This window comes from Oncorhynchus kisutch, linkage group LG9, assembly GCF_002021735.2.
Source record: "Oncorhynchus kisutch isolate 150728-3 linkage group LG9, Okis_V2, whole genome shotgun sequence".
Taxonomy (NCBI): Eukaryota; Metazoa; Chordata; class Actinopteri; order Salmoniformes; family Salmonidae; genus Oncorhynchus; species Oncorhynchus kisutch.
In genome coordinates, this window is record NC_034182.2 from 5,517,009 (window position 1) to 5,534,930 (window position 17,922).

General features: G+C 45.1%; 1 protein-coding gene across 15 annotated transcripts in view; it reads right to left on the reverse strand.

Moving 5' to 3' along the window:
• The window catches only part of LOC109896632 (protein phosphatase 1 regulatory subunit 12A), a 62,474-nt gene that overhangs the window by 16,016 nt on the left and 28,536 nt on the right, over positions 1–17,922 (reverse strand). For 6 of the 15 annotated variants that reach the window (XM_031831617.1, XM_031831619.1, XM_031831614.1 and 3 more), the window contains exons 4-19: positions 14,029–14,188; positions 13,220–13,364; positions 13,008–13,082; positions 12,670–12,761; positions 12,104–12,264; positions 11,406–11,539; positions 7,962–8,069; positions 6,844–7,107; positions 6,336–6,427; positions 5,775–5,894; positions 5,099–5,251; positions 4,592–4,759; positions 4,199–4,354; positions 3,331–3,421; positions 2,559–2,738; positions 2,143–2,347 (exon numbers count right to left, since the gene is read on the reverse strand). In XM_031831617.1, the coding sequence (XP_031687477.1) occupies positions 2,143–2,347; positions 2,559–2,738; positions 3,331–3,421; positions 4,199–4,354; positions 4,592–4,759; positions 5,099–5,251; positions 5,775–5,894; positions 6,336–6,427; positions 6,844–7,107; positions 7,962–8,069; positions 11,406–11,539; positions 12,104–12,264; positions 12,670–12,761; positions 13,008–13,082; positions 13,220–13,364; positions 14,029–14,188 (2,304 nt within the window). The remainder of the gene's footprint in view (positions 1–2,142; positions 2,348–2,558; positions 2,739–3,330; positions 3,422–4,198; positions 4,355–4,591; positions 4,760–5,098; positions 5,252–5,774; positions 5,895–6,335; positions 6,428–6,843; positions 7,108–7,961; positions 8,070–11,405; positions 11,540–12,103; positions 12,265–12,669; positions 12,762–13,007; positions 13,083–13,219; positions 13,365–14,028; positions 14,189–17,922) is intronic. The other 9 variants (XM_031831626.1, XM_031831615.1, XM_031831627.1 and 6 more) reach the window with 7 other exon arrangements.

Sequence of the window (17,922 nt, forward strand, 5' to 3'; positions counted from 1 at the left end):
CAGTCTAAGATCCTTTGCGCTCTCAAGCAGGTTCTCATCAAGAAATTGCCTGCATGTCTCCATTCATTGGTCCCTCTATCCTTACCAGTCTCCCAAGTCCCTGCTGCTGAAAAGCATTCCCATAGCATGCTGCTGCCACCACGCTTCACGGTTGTGATGGTATTATACGGGTGATGAGCTGTGCCTGGTTATCTCCAGACATAGCCCTTTGTATTCAGGCCAAAGGCTTACATTTTTGTCTCAGACCACAATCTATTGCCTTACGCTTTTAAGTTTTTCACGTGCCTTTTTGTAAACTCCGGGCATGCTGTCATATGCCTTTTTCTCAGGAGTGGCCTCAGGCTCTTCTGGGCTTTGTGGGAGAGTGGCCAGACTATTGTCCTTCTGGCAGGTTCTCCCATCTCAGCCAAGGAACTATGTCGTTCTGTCAGTGGTCAATGGCTTCTTGGTCACCTCCCCAACCTAGGTCCTTCTTGATCTGTTGCTTAGTTTGGTCGGCTGGCCAGCTCTAGGCAGAGTTCCATGTTTTTATTTTTTTTAATTGCCCAATGGAGACCACTGTGCGCTCGGAAACTTAAACTCTAGAAATTGTTTTAAACCCTTCCCCAGATACATGCCTCATCACAATTATCTTGGAGCACTACCGACAGTTCCTTGGACTTCATGGTATAGTTTCTGCTCTGACATTTATTTGACTTAACCTTTATTTAACTAAGCAAGTCAGTTATGAACACATTCTTATTTACAATGACAGCCCACATGCACTGTGGGACCTTATAGAGAGGTGTTTCTTAAAAATAAAAAAAATCCAAACAATTGAATTTGCCACAGGTGGACTCCAATCAATCTGTAGTGACATCAAGGATGATCAAAGGAAATTACATGCAACTGAGCACTATTTGGAGTGTCATAGCAAAGGGATGTGAATACTTATATACACACACACTGAACAGAAAATATAAAAGGAACATGTAAAGTGTTGGCCCCATGTTTCATGAGCGGAAATAAGATCCCAGAAATGTCCATACCCACAAAAAGCTTACTTCTCTAAAATGTTGGTGCACAGATTTGTTACCATCCCTGTTAGTGAGCATTCATTTGCAAAGATAATCCATCTACCTGACAGGTGTGTCATATCAAGAAGCTGATTAAACAGCATGAACATTACACAGGTGCACCTTGTGCTGGGGACAATAAAAACACTAAATTGTGTTGTCACACAACACCAGAGATTTCTAAAGTTGGAGTTTGCAATTGGCATGCTGACTGCAGGAATAACCACCAGAGCGGTTGCCAGAGAAATACATTTTTATTTCTCTACAATATGCCACCTCCAACGTCATGTTAGAGAATTTGGCAGTACCCCCAACTGGTCTCACAAGCGCAGACAACGTAACCACACCAGCCCACCCAGAACTTCCAGCTTCTTCAACTGCGAGATCATCTGAGACCAGCCTCCCAGATAGAAATACTCAGGTTTCATCAGCTGTCTATAATAAAGCCCTTTTGTGGGGAAAAACTCATTCTGATTGGCTGGGCCTGGCTTCCAAGTGGGTGGGCCTATGCCCTCCCAGGCCCACACGTGTGCACCGCTGCCCAGTCATGTGAAATCCATAGATTAGGGCCTAATGAATTTATTTCAATTGACTGATTTCCTTATATGAACTGTAACTCAGTAAAATCATTGTAATTGTTGCATGTTGTGTTCATATTTTTGTTCAGTATAAATGAGATCTGTATTTCATCTTCAATAAATTGCAAAAATCTCTAATCTGTTTTGAATTCAGGCTGTAACAACAAAATGTAGAATAAAGTCAAGAATTAATACTTTCTGAAGACACTGTATATCTAATTATGTTGCATACTCCAGCCATACCTCAATATATTCTACATCAGTAGAACTCAAGCTTCTTTTTTTCAACGGATAAGTCTGATAAATATCTCAGTGTAATATTTGTGTGCATGTGCATCTATCTACTCAGTCACAATCAATACACTGCTGATAGTGTCCAGAAAGCTTAGTTTGGTATGAGAGTACATAGATTTATCATACTGATACACCAAATGGCAGCAATATGTGAGGTTTAATACAATCCATAGCATTTAGAGATCTGCACCCGTAGCTATGCTCTAATGGCTGACCTTTCTCAGTGTCCCTGGAGGAGCGGCTGTAGGAAGAGGTGATGCCCGTCAGGCTGTTGGGCCTGTTGAGGGAGCTGGAGGAGGAAGTGATGCTGGTCAGGCTGTTGGGCCTGTTGAGGGAGCTGGAGGTGGTGGAGGACAGGGTGGAGGCCGTGCTCAGGGTGGAGGTGGTCGAGGTGGTGGAGGGACGGTAGCGCTGGTAAGTCTGGAGAAAGGAGAAAGAACAGGAAGTCCAGAATGGTTATAGTCTTCTGATCAAATAACAAGGGCTTGAGGAAAACTGCCAAAAAATGTACCAAATTTATTTAGAAACCTCAAAAGTGATTGTCAGTTTACACATCAACAGTAAACTCATGTTGCATTTCCAGATGGATAATAGAGCATCGTAAATAACTCTTGGGGAACCCATGACATACCTCTTCGAAGCTGCGGTACCTCGACCGGTAGTCGTCCTCCTTGGTCTCACCAGTCTCCTTCTCCTCTTGCTTCTCCTTGTCTTGTTTCTCCTTCTCTTCCTTCTCCTCCTCCCGGGTCCGTGTGGGGCGGCTCCTGCCAATGGTCTTCTCTGCCTCTTGGAGGTCAGTCAGAGTCACACCCTGAGAGGAAACGGAGAGAATTTAGTGAATCTCTGCCGAAAGGGGTTACAGGAGCAAATGTTTGTTATTTGGCCATTTTGATTTCCTCATGGAGAGAAAAACTACAAAATGGCAGTAATCTGCATTTTGGAAGATGAAACTGTACAACTAATTCCAGGCATTCTCTTACTGCACTGTGAACATTGTGGTTATGGAAAGTAGACAATTTACTTGGGCATTTTAAGCTGAACCATATTTAGTTATTTCAGAAAGTATTCGTGACAGCGTGGAAAAGGACCAGCCCAGTTTCCTACAGCTTGTAAACAATCTCATTAAAACTCGCCACGCTTAGGAATGTGTGCCACTTTACACAATGTTTATGTTTCCGCAATAAAAACAAACTGGCAAAAACTTTTTTTTTTTTTAAACCATCAGTTCAGCTATATTAGCCCAAGCCACATTATGGCAGAATACTTGATAACATGTAAATTACTTTTTCTTATTACAAAAGTCCAATAAGAAGTGACTCGGTTGACACTGCATTTATCGAAGTATTTGGTTGGCCATTTAGGGCCAGTTCAGAAGCAGAGTTAGGACAGATGTCTTCACTAACTTGGGTAGACCGTCTGGACTGTCTAGCCTGTCTGGAGCGGGCTTTCCTCTGGGACTCCGACTCTTCATCCCTAACAGGCGTGAGGTACGATCTGCAACACAAACAAGGACAGGCGTGAGGTACAATCTGCAACACAAACAAGCTAAAGCCACACGTATGGATGATGGACGTTGTAGTTATGAGATTGACAACTGTTAAGGTAAATAGCCTAATCTAAAATGGCAAATCTAACAGTGTTTTCTCTGCTCACTTCCATATTTGTATTGTACTATCAGCTGTGGAGATATTTATTCTCCTTTCACCTTTAATTTAGCGTCAGTCACAAAATATTGCAAATACTGAGGGAACAACAAGACAGGTAATTGTAATGCTTTCTTTGAAGAGGGAATGTGTTCCTTCACCGCATTCAAAAATATGAACACAATCACTCGTGAGCCTTGTCTAGGCCTTGAGAAACGCCATATTCCTTATAAGGAGAACTTTCTGAAGCAGTCAGGGTTCTAGAACCCTCCCAGAACAGGTGGCTTCTTTCAGCAGCAGTGACTTCACAGGAAGACGTGCTCTTAACCCCATTCATTTTAACAGACTCCCACTCCTCCTCCAGTGTGTACACATTGTAGGAGATCACACCCAATTCTCAAGTAGAGGCAATGCAATCTCAAACGGCACAGGATCCTGCAAGCTTCAAGATATTCCGCTTTCTGAGACGGCAGTTATTACATTGTTTCTAGTTGCATAAACAAGTGAAGAAACATGAGCTGTGTGTAAAATAATACACGGTGTGTATCAGTGACATCCTTGTTTTTCCCCCGTGGGTGCACGTGTGGGCTTCCATTTCAGTGGGTGTGTGTGCAGGGGGTGCGCGTACGTGCGCGTGTCGGACCTGCGTCTCTCCCTGCCGTCAGAGCCAATGATCGTGCCAGTAGTGGACGTGGTGGTAGAACCAGTGTTAATCGTAGGGATGACTGCTGCAGACTCCTTCTCCCGCTCCTTTTCCCTCTCCGCACTCTCCTCTGCCCAGTACCTGATCCACACAATTGTACACAGGACTTCAAAATATGACTAACATTTTTTACATTCATGTGTGTAGGGTCCTCCCAGGATTTTAACACCTGTAACTGCCATTCCCAGCAATCTAGATAAAAATGGCCTTATATGATCAAATAAAAAGTACTTATTTTACATAGTGGTGCAGTGCTCCGCTTACATTATTTGGGGGAGATCCCTGTGTGTCACATGCATGTGTTACGTGTGTGCGTACCTGCTGGTGAGGCTGGAGGATCCGGTGCGGGTGGAGGAGCCCAGGCTGGAGAGCAGGCTGCGGTCACGGTGGCCGGTGGGCGAGGTAACAGACGAGGTGGTGGTGGTGGTGCTAGTGGAGGAAGAGGTGGTCGAACCCAGGTCCTCGTGCCTCCTGCCAAAGGAACCACTGTGGATATCAGTGGAACAACAGTCAGAGAAGGAACGAGAGAACAGGAAAGAGGGAAGGAGAGTGAAAGAGGCTGGAGAGGACCCATTACCCATGCCAGGAATGACACGTTACAATCCAATACAGTTAACACTGTGGCCTTTGAAGATGAATTCCTCTCCCATTAGCCGTTACCCAGTATTCCAAAATGGGGTTGATTCTCTTTAGTTAATAGGAGGGTCAAGAGAACACCACTCACAAAACACATGGAACTACACAACACTTATGCAGTCGAGACCAACAGACAGGTGACAGACGAGGTGGATAGAGGTTCTTGTTCAGTGGGGGCTGGTGGTATACCTGCGGTAAATGCTGTAAGACTGGTAGTGGGAGGTGGGCGACTGCCAGGGTTTAGTGTTACAGGTGATAGGGTCCAAGCTGGAGGCAGACGAGGACTTGGCTGGCACGTCCCGCGTGCTGCCGCTCCGCCCTAGCGTTAGCGTGTGGGACGTGCTGGCAGTGTGTGGGGGTGGGGGGAGCGAAGATAGGCATGTTAGCAAGGGGGCACACCACACACATTTATAGAACACACACACACACACACACAACATATAAAAACTAAGCTCTGATACACTTGGTCCATGTCTTGGTTTCTTGAGCCATAGTGATTATGTTGTTTTGGAACCTTGCAGGCTGTAAGAGCGTGACAATGGCAGATTGTAATGTAGAACCTGGTGTGTAGTATAGAGAAACTAAAGGCACAGAAACCTGACAGGACTAGTACAGTCATGCAGGAGACTGTGGCGTTTGTGACAGAGGCATTGGACTGACTTGCACAGCTTTTCTCAGTAGATGTTTGCATGTACATGCACTGCTTTCAAATGGGACATTAGCATTGAGAAAAACTACTAAGAGTGAACTAAACGTTATTAGTAAGTCCAGAACTGGTACTGAATGAATGGATGCGCTGATCTGGTGTAGTGAGTCAGTCACGTTGAGGACCCTGAGGGGTAGCATATAGTGAAGCGTGGCAAACCTGCGCTGATAGCTGGGTGTTGTTCGATTGGTGGAAGCGCTTCCTTCACTGTTCTTCAGCTCATCGTCCCAGCGTCTCCTGGTGTAGGAGCCGCTACGTACCAGACTAGCAGCAGAGTCCCTGGGATTGGAACCACACACACTACAATAGCACCCAGGGATCCACAATATACAGGCAAGGACCAGCAGCCATGTGCTACAACAAGTAAACACTGGATAAATCCTAAAATGTGTCTAAAATGTAAAATCAGTAATGACTAACAAAGTATCAATGACCGATATATGTAACATATTTGAGATATTGTCATGATGCTGGTCAAATGTGAACCGTGAGAATATTATTTTCCAGTAACTAATTCCTACACGTCATAGAAATATGTATGAGCCCACTTTCTAAATCTGTAGATTTTTCATTGTAAACTGAAGTACTCAGAGGCAGCAGAGCAGCTACATAAAGACAACATGCAGTGCTGCTTTGGGCCTGTAACACACAACAGTGAACAGCAGGTGGTGCTCCTGTCTATGCACTTTTCCCTTCGGAGGGACCACGCTGGCACTTCACCTGTTCTCCTTCTCGTCAATGTCTGATGTACTGGCCAGTCTCCTGGGGATGGTGGGGGCAACGTAGGCAAGTCTGGTTCCTTTGTCTTTTTCCTGCACATGAAACATCAGGAGCTCAAGCAAATGGCTCAAAACACAAACTACATCTACTAACATTCTTCACACATTGTCCCCTGGCCAACAAACCAGCCTCTGACGGTGGATTTCAACTTCACGCAAATCTGGAACGGTGATATGTCCATCAACTTCATCTTAATATACACACACTTCAATGTGTTCAAAGCAGCTGGACATATAACATGAGTTGAAACAGATGTCATCAAATATCAGCACTATTGACTAGGCTAGACAGGGACACATTGTTATAGTAGGGGCACTGAGTGGGTCCTATAGGGACATACAGTAAGTATATGATATCGGGTCAGCACTAATGACAAGCTCAGATAGGGACACATTATGACGGCACTGATGCCTGGGTGAGACAGCGTGGTGTTAAGTTAGCTACTGACCTTCTCTTTGTCCTTGTTGTCCAGGGAGGAGGAGAGGCGGGGGCTGGAGGCCGAGCGCATCACCCCGGCCGTGTCCTTCTCCTTCTGGGCCTCCTTAGTGGCCGTGATCTCCGCCAGCGCCCCGTAGCTGCCAGTCTTCCTCAGACCCAGGCGCCACGACGCCGGGGACTCGTCCGATTTCTTAGTCTTGTCATCCTCCTGTTTATCTTTAGGGGAGACCTCTTTAGGAGAGACCTTACCGGCAGGGGACACCTGCTGGGCCACCTGGGGGAGAGAGAGGAGAGGTGTTAGTGGTTAGCCGTTAGCAAAGACACGGTAATAAGGGGGGTTTAAACAGAGCGCAGACGAAGGCAGCAGTCCGGGGTTTAGTTTTCTGGGGTGAAGAAGACAGAGCAGTCCACAGAGGTTAATCAAAAGGTCAAAAAGCAAAGGAGTTTGTGTGGAATGAATCTGCAGAGGCTACGGTCTGATCTATGGCAGCACTTGATAACGTGTCATGGATTGACAACAAATTTAAGGGGGATGTTTGAGTAGGGGCGCATGGGGGGGGGGGTCTGGAGACATGCTCGAGACAACAAGTGACTTGCACCCCTAGAAATAATTTAACCACATCTAGGTCGACTGCTCCCTTGAAAAAGAGACCTTGGTCTCAATGGGACTCCCTGCTAAAATAAAGGTAAAATAAATAAACGCTGGTACTAGACTTGACTGAGGGACAGAGTACCGACTCCTTAATCTTAGCAGCAGTGGCAGGCCTAGAATCAGACACTAAAGAGACTAAACACTGTTCACTGAAACTCCAGTTAGTGATTAAGTCCTCACACAAGCCTTGGGAACATGGTTACACTGCACACATAATGGCTACAGAAACATCAAATAGACCACACTAGTTGGAGCACATGAGCCACAGACACAGAGAAAGCATTATAGGACAGTGTGTTTGAAGACCCATGCAGAAAATAATTGTTTTGGCGGGGGGGGGGGGGGGGGGGTCACTATGTTAGCAAGAGTGTTGACTGGATGGGCTATTGAAGTCAGGTGATTAGGCAAGTTGTCATTTGGTGCGGCGGTAACAAGGGCAGGGTAACTAATAACTCTGGAACACACCAATGCCTCACCATGGGTTTTTTGGGCACAAGAGAAATGCCAGTTTTGCGCAAGCCTTGACGCCACAATGCAGGACAGCTTGGCTCCGCCACAGGCATGAGGGCAGTAATATAATCAGACTAAAGCCAATCAAGACAAGAGCCATGATGAGAGAGGGGCGGACAGAGAGAAAGAGACAAATGGAGTGGGAGAGAAACAGAGTAGAGAGAGAGAGAAGCAGCAAAGATAGACAGTTCCTAGCACAGAGAGACAGAGATATATTTTAAGGCCTGACCACACCAAACAATGTCTGACAAGGGGGTCAATCGTTTCTATTGGTTGAGTGAGTGACAGCTCTCGCAGGACACAAGAGGCATTTTGAAAAGAAGACAATGCTAGTCTCAAAGCGGACATTGTTAATTGTTTTGGTCACTCTCGTTAGACAGAAGACATTGTGTTGTGTGTGCGCTAGGCATTAAAGCAGGAGGGGAATAAGAGCATTTCTACAACAGAGATAACAGGAAATATGGATAACTGGGATAGTGCTGGGTATATTTCATAGTGTGGACTTCAGCTTGAATGCAGAGTCCTCCACAAAGAAAATGCAATCAGATGGGAAGATATATCCAACGGGAGAAATTTCCTTGGGCACATAACATCAACTTGAAGGGAAAACGTGACCATTTCAAAAAATATTGGACTTCAACAAAATGTAAAAACAGAAGTAGTATAGACCAGGTACTTTGTAGCAGGTATTTTTCTAGTTTAATGATACTGTGCCAGTGGTGTTGACATTTAAAGTAAGAGTAGTTTGTAGTATCATTAGGATAATGTTGCGCAAGTCCATTGCCTCAGTTCTTATGAGGGAATAAAGCACAAGTGCCCTCTAAAGAATAACAGGCCAGCACTGAGAGACAGTATATGGACGGAGGTCACTGAGTACATTGTCAGCTCCAATGCCACATCTGCACTGCAGAGGGCAGCAGACAAAGGGAAACTGGGGTCATTTTTGAAAGAAAATCCCATCCTCATGGTGTCTTGTAATAATCAACACTGCTAAAATATTTGACTGATGACCTTACCTGTGTCTTCCCAGGGGTCAACAGTGTGCCATTAACAATGTCGAGCAAAGCTACCCACCCCCATGTACAACCATTGCTATGCCCTCAGACAACCCATCAAACAAGCAAAGCGTTAATACAGGATTCAGATTGAATCGTACTACACCGGCTCTGACGCTCGTCGGATGTGGCAGGGCTTGAAAACTATTACGGACTACAAAGGGAAAGGTTTGAAGGTTGGTCATGGCTCACATCAACAGCATCCTCCCAGACACCCTAGACCCACTCCAATTTGCATACCGCCCCAACAGATGACGTAATCTCAATCACACTCCACACCACCCTTCCTCACCTGGACAAAAGAAACACCTATGTGAGAATGCTGTTCATCGACTACAGCTCAGCATTCAACACCATAGTGCCCACGAAGCTCATCACTAAGCTAAGGACCCTGGGACTAAACACCTCCCTCTGCAACTGGATCCTGGACTTCCTGACGGGCCACCCCCAGGTGATAGGAGTAGGCAACAACACATCTGCTACACTGATCCTTAACAATGGGGCCCCACAGGGGTACTTAGTACCCTCCTGTATTCCCTGTTCACCCACGACTCCATGGCAAAACACAACTCCAACACTTTCATTAAGTTTCCTGACGATACAAGTGGTAGGCCTGATCACCGACAACGATGAGACAGCCTATAGGGAGGTCAGAGAACTGACAGTGTGGTGCCAGAACTACAACCTCTCCGTCAATGTGTGCAAGACAAAGCAGCTGATCATGGACCACAGGAAAATAAGGGCCAAACAGGCCCCCATTAACATTGCCTTAACATGCTATAGTGTAGCGGGTCGAGAGTTTCAAGTTCCTTGGTGTCCACATCACCAACAAACTATCATGGTCCAAACATACCAAGACAGTCATAAAGAGGGCATGACAAAACCTTTTCCCCTCAGGAGACTGAAAAGATTTGGCATGGGTCCTCAGATCCATGCCAGTTCAAAAGTTCAGCGGCACCATGGAGCATCCTGCCTGGTATGGAAACTGCTCAGCATCTGACCATAAGGCGTAACAGAGGGTCGTAAAAACAGCCCTGTACATCACTGGGGCCAAGCTTCCTGCCATTCAGGACCTATATAATAAGCGGTGCCAGAAACTCCAGTCACCCAAGTTATAAACTGTTCTGCTACCGCACGGCAAGCGGTACCGGAAGGCAAAGTCTAGGACCAAAAGGCTCCTCAACAGCTTCTACCCCCAAGCCATTAGAATGCTGAACAATTCATAGAAATTGTAAAGTCTACACGTGTCACGGTAAAGTCTACACGTGTCACGGTAAAGTCTACACGTGTCACGGTAAAGTCTACACGTGTCACGGTAAAGTCTACACGTGTCACGGTAAAGTCTACACGTGTCACGGTAAAGTCTACACGTGTCACGGTAAAGTCTACACGTGTCACGGTAAAGTCTACACGTGTCACGGTAAAGTCTACACGTGTCACGGTAAAGTCTACACGTGTCACGGTAAAGTCTACACGTGTCACGGTAAAGTCTACACGTGTCACGGTAAAGTCTACACGTGTCACGGTAAAGTCTACACGTGTCACGGTAAAGTCTACACGTGTCACGGTAAAGTCTACACGTGTCACGGTAAAGTCTACACGTGTCACGGTAAAGTCTACACGTGTCACGGTAAAGTCTACACGTGTCACGGTAAAGTCTACACGTGTCGTGGTAAAGTCTACACGTGTCGTGGTAAAGTCTACACGTGTCGCGGTAAAGTCTACACGTGTCGCGGTAAAGTCTACACGTGTCGTGGTAAAGTCTACACGTGTCGTGGTAAAGTCTACACGTGTCGTATTCGGCGCATATGGCAAATAAAGTTTGATTTGAAGACCAGAGCTCCTGTTCTTCAACTAATCGTAACTCACGCCCCCTGGGCCTCTGACATTTGTTTCGGTTCACAGTATACCGCAGGAGGCTACAACACCTACCCAAGTGTTGTACTCTTCATGTGACCGGCAACAAATCCCAGGTAACCCCCTTTATGTAAACCCTGTGTAACTTGAGCCAAGCGTGAGTTTGTGTTAAAGCTTTAACTAAACAAACATCAAATTATATTGATCTGTATACCGGTGAGGCATTGCGCTGGCTCTTTTCAGGGCCTCGCGTAAACTGAGCTCAGGTGTAGCTATGTATCCCGGTTTACAGGTTACATCTTAACGCATCAGCAGTTAAACCTTCCTTTTAGGTTCTATAATTAACAAACTTCTGGGACACGGAACCACTTGGTCAGTCATGTGACTCCAGAAAGAGTTCTTCAGTAGAGGGAGCTGTAAAGGCGTGATAAACTCTCTGCAGAAGAGGCTGACGATGACTAGTGGAGGACTTCAGTGGACCTATCCACCAGGCCGTACCTTCTTGACAGGCGAGGTGAGAGTCACCTGGTTAGTGGGGCTGGTTGGGGAGGTGGACACCGTAACGCTGGTCGGCGTTGGCACCACAGCAGTGCCGTTACTGTTGCTCACAGGGACAGGCGTCTTGCTCTTGTCTGGAGGGGAGGAAGAGAGGGGCTAGTATGAGTTACTGATGCATAAAAACTGGTTTATACTTCATCTAACCACATGCCTGTAGACCATTAAAATGCATCAAGCGTTTCTTGGCAAAAATATTATAATAAAAACGATACTCAGGAAGACTGTCGTCTGCAGAACGTCATTGCAACTGTTGTTTGTAAGATATGGTCTGATTAGCTGTCTTTTAGACATAGCTTTTTAGTACTAAAATCATTTTTAAATGGATGGGTTTGTTGGTGTTAAAATAGAGCAGGTATGCTTTTTTGACCATATTTTGTTGATGTAATGCAGACTGTCATTTTTGTGTTTATACTTTTTCATAAAGATGCACGACCATAGGTGATGTCACAGACAAGTGTTTATGATGTCATTGCAACAAGTATGTACAGACACGGTTCCAAAGAGTACATCTACGACACACTATAACATTTACAAATCAGTTCAAGTAATGTAGACAGTCTAAGGTCTTCTTCAGAAATCAGGTCAAGGTTTAGAAACACCCTGCCTGACATTGTACCATTACAGTAGGTTGAACGTACCGGCTTCAGTCTCAGACTCCGAGTCTTCCTCCTCTTCCTCCTCGCTGGAGCAGCTGGACTCCTGGTCCTTCTTGCCCTCCTCTTCCTCGTCCACCTTCTCCGGTTCCAGGGTATCGATGCGCGGGGCGGGCTTCTCGGGCTCCAAGAGGAGGGTCTCTTTGCTGGAACACACAATGTTTGGTACTTTCAGTCTGCATGGATTCCTTATTATTAAACTACAAAAGATATGTGCACCATTTCAGAGCAACACCCATAACCTCCATATTATCAGGGTGCCTCAATTACTTAGAGATACTTTCAATGTACTGAATAATTAAGTTCATGTTTTAACTATATATACACACCGGTACAGAGTCAATGTGCAGTGGGCACCGGTTAGTCGAGGTAATATGTACAAGTAGGTAGAATTATTAACGTGACTATGCATAGATAACAGAGTGAAGCATCAGAGAGGCGGTGGGCGACCTACCCTGCTGTTAATTCATAAAAGACAATCCATTACATGACTAATTCACTGAGTGACTACCTAATGTCCACCCCATTTCCCCCCCAACCAGGACATTTACCTCTTAATGGATTTTAGATTTTGATTGTTGTCCCCAGTGGTCGTCGTCTCTATCAAGGGAGACTTCTTAACATCCTTCTTTTCACTATTGAGCTGCAACGGGAGAAAAACATGAAATGATTGAAGGCAGTAAGCACCCTAACGCTATAAATGTAAAATATATATATTTTTTTAAATTTTAGACAAAGTCTGATTTGATCAAGGGCCTCTGCTACGCTTACACCTGCAAGGCATATACCAGTGACTCAGTTTCACTTTTGAAAGCTTTAATAGCAGGTTATGCAGTTCATCCAGGCTCAAATGAAAGCACTTATGTGAGCATTAGCCACACTGGCTTACCAGATTCTGCTTCTTCTGTAACTCCTCTAAGTAGCCAAGGACATCTTCATCTGCAACATCAAAAGCAGTCTGACCCTGAGGAGGAAGCACACAATTCTCAGAACTAGTGTTATGAGAAGAGCACATATGTGCAGTACAGAACATGCTCCATATTCAACTGAACCTTAGAGGGTATGGATAGAGGATGGAGACTCCGTAGAAGTACTACCCACCACTTTATTGATAAGGTCCATGTCACACAGGTTCTCCACCAGTATCTTGCAGGCCTCCTCTTTGCCCCAATGTGAAGCAGCGTGGAGCGGGGTCCAGCCGTCAAAGTCTTTAATATTTACATCATACCCTGCTTGGATTAAAAGCCTGGGGGGGGGACAAAAATAGTGTTTATGAGATTTAGCTAATCTTGTTCTTTTGGATTTGGTGCTGCAACCTAATCTTATCAGTCGTTGCCAGTGTCCAGGCTTTTGTTACTGTGCCAGCATTATGGCTGCATTTCGTATTAGTTCGGCAAAAACAGAACACAAAGACACAAATAAAACAAAAAGTATTCCGTCAACTATTTGCATAAGTGCAAATACATTCGTGCAAAAGGTTTAAGAACCCTATTTCAGTCAATAAACGTCTTGCAGGACAGGAAAAATGTTGACCTCTGAGTATCTGGTCCTCAACATGGTAGATGTTAGTGTTAGCCAACTATGGCAGTGGAGTGTGTGGGAGACTTCGTTGGCTGCATTCCCAGGAGCAGATGGACAGGGTGCTGCAGTCCCTCCCTTAGGCAGTCTGTCTGTACTGACAGTCCAGAGATTGGCTCTTGATAACCACTGACACAGTAATGAAGTAAACTCCCACAAGGGACATGGCTATAAGCAGAATCCACTTAACAAATATTTAACGACAACATGTAAGTGGAAATCTCTTTTAAATCAGCATAAATAAAAAGGTGTTAAGTCTATAATATAAAAGGAATCCAACGATGGGCTATAGCTTGTTAGAGGTAAAGGCGAGGTAAGGAGTCTGGACTTACTTTAAAACCTCAGCGTATCCCTTGGCGGCGGCCACGTGGAGTGCAGTCCCCCCGGACTTGGCGTGTCGGACGTCGTTGATAGTTCCGCTGTTGAGCCACTGCCGGGCGTCCCTCAGCATGATCCGCTCCTCTTCCTTCCTGGCCGCCTCGATGTCCACGCCTGGTGAGGGCGAAGTGTAACGGTGACCACTGTTAGTCTGGCCTCAGTGGATTAACTGCTACTTAAGAGGCATGTCCCTATAAACACTGGAGATTATCTAGGCTACAAAAGAGCAGTAGAAGGCAGAAACTGTTAGGAAATAAATGCTGCCCGTCTGCCATTCAACCCCAGGGAACTAACATCACAATATTACAGAAGCGATTCAAAGACAAAAATGGAACCCTGAAATTAGCTGAAAATGTCCACATCACATACTCATGCTTGCCACACATGGCCTTAAGTGAATGAGTTGAAGGCTCACTCAAATGGGGAACTACAGTCCAGAGTTTCATTTGAAACTAACAATGGATGAAAAGTCAATGAGTCTGATACCCTTTACACAGCAGAAATCTGACCTGGAATATTACAACACAACAGGCTAAATGTGCTATGAGCTATGGACATTTGACATACAAAGTATGGCGAGGTGTCAAAATCCAAGCAGTGTAGGCATGTAGTTTTAAGCAAATAATCCACTTGTGGTTGAGCAAAGTGAGTGGGAGCAAAGCTAGCACTCTTTTCCATAGACTAGAGGCCTCTGACCTCTGACAAATTGCTTATTTCAATATTTTGTCCATGTTATCACTGCTCTGGGACTGATAGCAAACACAGTAAGTTTTCCATGTGGGTCAGTAAGTCTAAGGTATGGGCCGGCATTATACAGGATACAGGCTGTTGCAGGAACAGGCGTGTACCGTCTTGCCGACACTCGACTGGAACCTGAGACGGCTGAAATTTGGAGCAACTGGTGAAGGCGTGTCTGACTACTCAGCTGTGAGTTGATATGCTCATTGTTTATGTAGTTGAACACTAAGTGCTCTGGGGTGGAAGCCAACAACACTTCAGCTGATCCTATAGGTTTTGGGCTTCTCGTATGATGTACAATCATCCCTCAGCTCCTGGAAAAACGGCTGGACTTTCTTTTTCTATCCATTCACGAAATTACTTTTTCGTAAGTAAAGCAGCATTAAAAAAATTAAAAAATTGACTAAGATCGAACATAAGGTCCAGGAATAGTTGATTTTATTCAAAAACAGATTGACATTAGTTAAATCAGCGCTGGTTCAGTGCCTTGTTAACACTACCTGTCATTGTTGATGAGATTACAGAGTTGAAGTGTGACTAATTAAAAAGGACAAAAGAAGATTCCAACTGTCTGACAGTGTGTTAGGCTGGATGGACCGGGAGCAGTTTACTCCAGCCAGAGGTTCTGGCCTGGCGCCAGCGGAGGAGAACAAGGGACGTAGATCTGTCAGCTAGGGGACCTTGGCAAATATTCCTGCACAAATTCACTGACAGAACGCCGCTTGTCTGCATGCTGCGTTTCAATCGTGGGAAGAAATTAAGACTCGGAAAATGGTCTGAAACCGACTCCTGGCTGCCCAAGAACCAATCCTGCTGCACAGTCCATCTAGTTTGGTTTTACTTTCATATTGTGCATTAAGAGTTAATGGTTATGACAAAAATACTTCTAGCTAAACTATAAGCCTTTGCATTGAGTTTCCCCATCCCTTTCATCAACGACACCTTGGGTCACTAGGACATCTGGCTGCATGGAATAAACAAGCTCCATTTGAAAGGGGGGTGGGCGTGGCTCCACGAGTCAAATCCCTGACTCACTGCACAAATGAATGGTCCAATAAAACAGATTTTTCCAATACAGAATTGAATCAATGGGTTCAGGCTGGTCTTGGGGGCAGACGGCACCATGGCTGCAGTGTTCTGCAATGCTTTGCCCTTTAGTCCAGTCCATGTGATGCCATTACAGTGTAATACACAATGCCCTGCTGTCATAATGGATCTCAATTAGTCCTTTATTCTGCTGGGCTGCCGCGCATGCAGCCTGTGGAACGGGTGGACTGTGGTACAAAAGGTGAGATGTCCACAACCTCAGATGCATGTTTTACAAATGCACCAGCAAGGCAGGGGAACTCTATTAGTCAAGGCATTATCAAAATTACTATCCCTGCAGTAATTGTCCTGTATAAATATTTATTGCATCTGTTACAATAGGGCCCATCGCTTACTAGAGAGCAGGGAATTTAAGGAGTAGCCTGTACTGGTTCTATAAAAAGGCAGGGAGACTAATAGATCCTAAGTAGGACCACAAAACAGCAGCCTGGTGGAGGAACTGGACACATTCAAAGCTGCTTTTTCAAGAGAAAATTGCACCTTCTACCGGGACGCTGAGAAAAGAGAGAAAAGCCAGTAGACCAGAAAACTGACTGGATGAGGACTGAATCACTCTCCCCCCCCCCCCCCTCTCAAAGCTAGGCCTACATATGGTCTGGTAAAGCAAAAACGGAAAATATCCCAAAGAATCTGACCTGGCGCAAACATGAGAATCCTCTGAGGAAATTCGCCTGGACCTCTGAGGATGAGATAACACAGGACTAAATTCAGTGGAGGGAAAACCTGCTGACTAGCCAAAACTAAATTACCCCAAGACATTGATCAGAGAGAGCCCTTATGGGCAGTTATAGAGGTAGTGGGTGGGGGCCTAGTCACCTAATGTCTGGGAGGCAGAGGGGATCTGAAGGTGGAGCCAGCTGTGCGGGAATGGTGGTGGCTCCTTAACGAGTTTAACCCCATGATTAAAAAGGTCTCTCTTTAGAGAGGAGACCATGAGACGGGAAGAGAAAAACCACATTAAGCATAGAGGGAGCTGCACAACACTGTTACATAACTGTACCTTACTGAACACGGAGAACGGAGAGCTGCTCTAGCCATTGTGGTAAGGTCAAGATCAATGCGCATGAATTCATTCCCTACGTGGGGTTACATCTAACAGCCTGAGCATTCCACTCATGCTGCAACTCCGCTGCAAACTAATTGCCAGTGTAACTGCCCATCGACCCCAAAAAATGTGGCATCACTGATCAGATACAGCCAGGAGGGAGAAACACTTTGCATATTAAAAAGGCCCGGTAGTCTGATGTCTGTCATATGACTGATGGTAAATGCTGTAGAGGTCGACCGATTATGATTTTTCAACGCCGATGCCGATTGGAGGACCAAAAAAAAGCCAATAAAGATTAAAATCGACCGATTTGTATTTATTTGTAATAATGACTATTACAACAATACTGAATGAACACTTATTTTAACTTAATATAATACATCAATAAAAATCAATTTAGCCTCAAATAAATTAACATGTTCAATTTGTTTTAAATAATGCAAAAACAAAGTGTTGGAGAAGAAAGTAAAAGTGCAATATGTGCCATGTAAGAAAGCTAACGTTTAAGTTCCTTGCTCAGAACATATGAAAGCTGGTGGTTCCATTTAACATGAGACTTCAATATTCCAAGGTAAGAAGTTTTAGGTTGTAGTTATTATAGGAAGTATAGGACTTTCTCTCTATACCATTTATATTTCATTAACTTTTGACTATTGGATGTTCTTATAGGCACTTTAGTATTGCCAGTGTAACAGTACAGCTTCCATCCCTCTCCTCACTCCTACCTGGGCTCAAATCAGGAACACATTGACAGCCACCCTCATAGCAGCATTACCCATGCAGAGCAAGGGGAACAAGCACACCAAGTCTCAGAGCGAATGACGTTTGAAACGCTATTAGCGCGCACCCAGCTAACTAGCTAGCCATTTCACATCGGTTACACCAGCCTAATCTCGGGAGATGATGGGCTTGAAGTCAAAAAGCTGCTGGCAAACGCACAAAAGTGCTGTTTGAA